The 6,000-nt window shown below is 36.1% G+C and overlaps 1 protein-coding gene across 1 annotated transcript in view; it reads left to right on the top strand.

Moving 5' to 3' along the window:
• The first annotated feature begins 1,249 nt into the window (after positions 1-1,249).
• The window catches only part of LOC135467131 (uncharacterized), a 55,763-nt gene continuing 51,012 nt past the window's right edge, over positions 1,250-6,000 (top strand). The window contains exons 1-3 of the mRNA XM_064744891.1: positions 1,250-1,372; positions 1,873-1,989; positions 2,231-2,293. Of these exons, the coding sequence (XP_064600961.1) occupies positions 1,250-1,372; positions 1,873-1,989; positions 2,231-2,293 (303 nt within the window). The remainder of the gene's footprint in view (positions 1,373-1,872; positions 1,990-2,230; positions 2,294-6,000) is intronic.

Raw genomic sequence — 6,000 nt, 5'->3', positions numbered from 1 at the left:
CATGACCTAAGGAAAGACATCCTTGGATTCTTTATTGCCAAATCAATACATGCACCTCAAACTCATCCAACTTGTGTGACTTCACTTTGAAAAGTTGCTGCATGGTATTTTTTGGATAGTGCTTTCTGAGTAGTGTTGTTAATCTGACCGGTTAATCTGGAGTGAATAGTTACCAGAAACAAGTTTAATTACCAACAAAACCAAAAGTACCATTGAAGGTATTGACCCGGTCAATTGGTGACATCAATCCAACCCATGGTTAATTCAGAACTGGGGATATGAGCAATCTCAGGACAAAATTACATTGTGCTAAATGTTCAAGTTAATATTAAAGTTGTTTCTATAATGAATTATAAATAATTAATCTTGAATTAACTGTACGGTTGGAAGTTTTGGACTATGTATTTTTCTGTATCATGGGCAATTTGACCAATTTCTTGAATGATTTGTTGTTGACGATTTGGAAACTAACAATGTAACACTATCCTCGGCCGGTTTATTCATACAACATCAGAAGCAGATATATGCAGGATATGGTAAGTGTGCATGTAAATCCTGGCCTTAATTTGTGAAGGATCAGATTTCTAAATTCATGTGCTGTCATTCTTCTTCCGGCTATGTATATGGAGTGCCAGTCTGAACGTTCCACCTGGAAACATTCATCAGGATGAAGTTGCTGATAGGTTAACATGGGTTCCCTTTTTTCCCCCACCCATGACACTGATTGCCATGATGCATATATATAGGGAAAAATTCTTAAATTGCATTAAAAACCTGTCAAAAAAATTAAACAAACAGGTCAACCCAGTCTCTGTAAAGTATCTGCTCAGAGGTAGGTATCATGTGGGGATCATAGATCAGCTCTATGATTTAAGTGTCTTCTGCAAGGAGATTCCATCCTGATATGACCAAAATGATATGTACAGCAACAATAAAGCATGATAAAACAAAGAAGCAAATCAAAGTTCATCTTGAGATGTTAAATGGTCTCCAAAGGCCTCTTTTCTTGACACCAGTATGGTGTCCATGCATACCTGTAGATCACAGCTAGGTGAGAAAATTCATGTAAAGCAGTTTATGAAAGGTTAGTGGTTTACCGTAGGCACTGACTTTTCTTCCATTCACAAGACTGATAGCCATTCTGTAAGTGAAACATTTTTGAGTAAATGAGATAACTAAATGATAACTAATTGCAGACCTTCGTTAGTGGACATTCACCTGTGGGGACCGTGGCCTGGACAGAGGGAAGATGATTCCCCCATCCTGGGCAGGAACGATGATGGTCTCAACTCCTCAAAGCTCAGCTACGACAAGCAAAACGATGTCCTCCAAACACTACTCCAAAAATCTCACTGGCATTTACTTGGGAGCGGTATGACCTGATATATACTTTACAATAATGCTGACCTTCGTGTAGAATTAGTACATCTTTACCACATACATGTAGCACCACATGAAAAGAAAATTTTATCTTGTACTGATTCACATATTGTTTTTTTTTTTATTAATCATCCTGAACTAAGTAGTGCCTTTTCTTGTATAATGTTATCACAGGGTCCAAGCTATAATGACCATTATTCTCCTTCAGTTCATGAGTTTTATCTTACCAGTTTGCACACAAATCCTTATTGCAAAGGCAGGAATGAACAATAGATAACACAGCTTAGGCCAGAATAACTTCAGGTAGGAAAGTTTCCCCACTGTCTTGTGGATGAAATGTTTCTTGTTGATCAAGCATGTTGGCTCAGTCAGATTAATTTAGACACAGTTTATCCAAACTTTTATAGGTAGAGGACAGACCAGATGTTAATAAAATACTACACTAATAATCATATTCATTATTATTTAGAAATTTTCCCTATGTTTTTTTAGGCTCACCAGCCAGATTTACAGAGACGCACAGTTGACAGAAGTTTCAGCATACCTCCCCTCGTCAGGGGAAGGGGTCAAAAGTTTCGCGTTAAAAATTCAACTGCGGAGAGAAGAAATGTGAGCCTCTCATTGAAATTAATTTTCAAGTTGTTCTAAGTTTTAACATTAAGTTGGAATGTTGTGCTGTTTTTAAAAGTTGAGGAAATGATAGATTGTATCCACACTGCCAAAATATAGGTTAAGACTGAATTTAAATCATGAATAATCTATTAATGTAGAAAAACTTTACTATAGTAGTAAAGATGTTATGCACAAGTTTCTCTGGGATACAGTAAGTGTGTTATACCTGTAATTTCAGAGGATGGTGGAGTTGATTCGACTAAAGGAAGAAAAGCGAGGCTTTGGTGGAAATCCTTTAAGGGTAAGGCTACCATAATTCTTCAGTCTTTTCAACTGATTCTGGGACCAAGATTTTGAAACATTCTGAGAGAACTATGAGGTGTACAGAAATAATTTGCACAGATTTAGGAAACTTGCATCTTCAGTGACACAAACCAATTGTTTTAGCATAAGGTGCTGTAGACATGTCAGAGGCCGAAAAGGTTGAAGATTTAAAGTACATGTAGATTAATCAATTATATTTGAAATAATTGAAATGCCAGACTTCTTAAGTTAAAGAGCTGATAAAATTTTGATTTTTATTTCATAACATGGAGTTTGGATATGTCTTAACGTACAAAAGTACGAAAATGCTTCTCAGCTTTCATTCTTGGGACATAAAAATGGTTCTGAAGCACAGTTTTCATTTACATAGCTGTCAAAACAATTCTATGGGGGGTGAGAGTCTGAAGGAGGGTAAGGGTGGGGGGAGGGTTGGCAAACTGGTCGTGTATTCCCAGTCAGTGTTCATCCTTGAAAAATATCAGCTGTCATTTCTGAAAATTTTCAACCGTTAACAGAAAATATGCATAAAATAGAGGGGTTATTGGGTATGCCACAAAATTAAAAACTGTTTTTTGTTCTATTTTTTGCTAATAGCTTACTTTTATAGTTAAATGTATACATGTACATGTACATGTACATATATTTTGTACTTAAAGCCCATCACCAATCACTGACTTAGCAAGTTTTTTGTTCCCAGACTCCATTACATCATACTTATGAGAATATTTCCTCAAGTTTATTAACATTGATAATAGAGAATCTCACAAAATTCATAATCATAAATATGATGTCTGAAAAGCCTTACAAATGACTGAACAGGCTAATTGCCTGACATGGAACCCTGGCAAAGTTTGTCCTATTAGTCATGTTTTTTTTTTGTGTTGAAATGGATGCGGTGCTATTTATGTGTGTCTCAACTCACTAACGATACTTAATGGGGATCTTTTTGTGATTCATTTGTCCCAGAATAGATAGAATATGCTATTTTAGTACTGACTGTAAACATCAATTTTAGGAGAAGGGATTTAAATATAGATTTGAGTCCATTTGTTTGTCCCATCCTGTAGATTGATACACATTTACATACGTGTGTATATATATAGAGAAAATTAACATTTAGAATTAATTTCATCATGCCAACAATGTCTTCAATCAATGCGTGATGATTTATTTAAAAAGTATAGAAAGCTCTGCAAGAAACATTGTATTTCAAATTGATACACGGTAACCATGAGTACGATATCACCTGAATATGGTTTTCTGAAAATTAGTTAAAGGATACACATGAAAAGGAACTGTCAAACAAATATTACGTTAGCCAAATGAAGAACATTATGCCCAAGAAATTTTTTAATTTTCATTTTTGGGGTATGTTTACACCTGTTAATTAGCCCTCTATATTATGCATATTTTCCGTCAATGCTTGAAGCACGGTGAACACTCCTAATTGCCCCAAGCCCAGTGAACCTTGGTCACCATAGTAATGAATCCTAGCATATTTAACTGATCAGTCGGCGCCATTTTGTTTTTTGCTGAGATTGTGTTCGAGCAAAGAAAGCATTCATTTTTTAGATATTTCAATACGAGATGGTGTGTTGCGTCATTTTAGCTCTTCCAAAAAGAGTGGGATAGTTTCAGGCTTCAGCTTCTTCAGATTTCCTCATGAGCCATCAGCAAACAAACAAATCAAGGGGACAAATGCCTGTTTACTCCTTATATGTACTGGCTCATGCACTACAACCTTTACGTCATTGACCACAAGAGGCAAGAATGGCGTGGGTATTGCTCAATAACTGTATGATTATCATTAACCTTTGAGGAGTATTGGAATCTCTCAGTTTGGTTTGCCGAATTTGTTAAAGCTTACACAATGAACAAAGAACATGGGGCATAATACAGACAAATTATACCTCTGGATTAAAGATTGATGAGAGCTATGGTCAGATTTCATCTGATGTGTTTTCAGCAAGGGCATTGTCATATTCATCACAGAGCTCTCTGGTTTTTCCTGAGGGAGTACCAGTATCATCTTTATCATATTTATCGTGGAAACATACTGGCCTCACCTCTTCACCAACAATTGATTTGATGAAAATAGGCCCTGTGTATGCAGAAAATAGGACAATGCTATTGAGATGGAGTCTGTGTAAATCTGTGCCTACCCATACATTCTGCACCATGTTCAAGGGTGGATGGATATTTGCAAGCTCAATGTCTTCATTAATTCCCTGCTATACTTGTGTCCTTGCTCTTCCCTCTTTACCTCTCTTTCTCTCTCTCTCTCTCTCTTTATTCCACGTGCAAAATGTCAGGGGTAGCCGTATTGATTTCTTCCCGCTAGTAATTGGCGTAGGTCCTAAGAAAAAGATAAAGATTCAATGTGAAGAACATGTCATTCAATCATTAGTCGCCTCCATTGTGCCTAGGCTGGCCTGTCTTAGGACCCACTTCAGAGAGCACCCCCAAAATCTATCTTAGCCTAAAGCAGGATGAGGCACAAGGCCGATACATCAGCCCAAGCTACTCATCTCCTCTTCTCTTCAACTATATAACCAACTCCTTCAATTGTTTTTCTTTTCGTTTTCTCTTTTTTTTTTAAGGAAGCTGTCTCTATGTAAAGAGAACATATGTACGTAATCAGTGAAATGCTTAACAGTTGATAGAATGCCACTTCCTTTGCACAAGATGTAGTATATGACGTCATAGAAATTCTACAGGGCTTGATATGCCAGAGTCAACTATGAGGGTTTCATGAACAATGTGTATTGTTGCCACATGTGATGTATAGCTGTCTTTTCCATACCATGCATTTATTCATCACATAGTAATCATTTTCCCAGTGTTTTTTTTTTTGCATAATAAAAAGCATAAAAGTTTATAAAGCAGCATTGTTCAAGTGTAATTATATCAGTGCAAAATGTCTGATGATCTCATTTGATTGATTGACATATCAGCAATCACATCCAAAATTTTGTTTGTCATCATTTGTTGTGAGGTACATGTAAGAGCATAATGTTGATGTATTTTTTATTTATTGTTTGAATCCACAGGTATGAAATATCAGATAGGCTTTACAGAGCATTGTTTGTGTGTCAAATAATCTGTGTGTCAGAATTTAACAATGGGACTGAAATTGGAAATAAAGAAAAAATTAGAAAAAGTACATTTGCTTGTCTAGAATTAGCAGTGTTTGTGGTATGTACATTTAAGATTTTAAATGAATGCAGTTTGACTTTTTGAAGCTCTTGTGTCATATTAGTGGTTGTGGCCTTGGGATATGGTGTGATATTGGAACAGGGTTCTCCACAGCCCAGGCACACTAGAGAGGCAGACTTTTTTGCAGATAAACAAGTGTTACATATAGGTGAACAAATGCAAGTTCACATAAGAATTATTGGTAGTGAACAACATGTTTTATTAGTAGGCATAGAAATTGTTAGATGAGCTAGGACAACAAGTTAACAGAGGAATTGTTCCAAGGAAATTAGTGAACTACATCTAGTACAATTTGGCAGAGGGATTGGTGAAGCAGCACAAGTTATCATAAGTATTATGGGTAGGACACTGCAGGTTAAGTCTTATTCAGCATTAAACTTATTAATTCCTTTCTAAATGATGCTTTTCACTAACAACAACGAAAAGAAAAAAAAAGCAAATACCATTCCATTGTGGAAACAAGTGTTA

Source organism: Liolophura sinensis, chromosome 6 (genome assembly GCF_032854445.1).
Source record: "Liolophura sinensis isolate JHLJ2023 chromosome 6, CUHK_Ljap_v2, whole genome shotgun sequence".
Lineage (NCBI taxonomy): Eukaryota > Metazoa > Mollusca > Polyplacophora > Chitonida > Chitonidae > Liolophura > Liolophura sinensis.
This window is presented reverse-complemented; position numbering and strand designations above follow the sequence as displayed.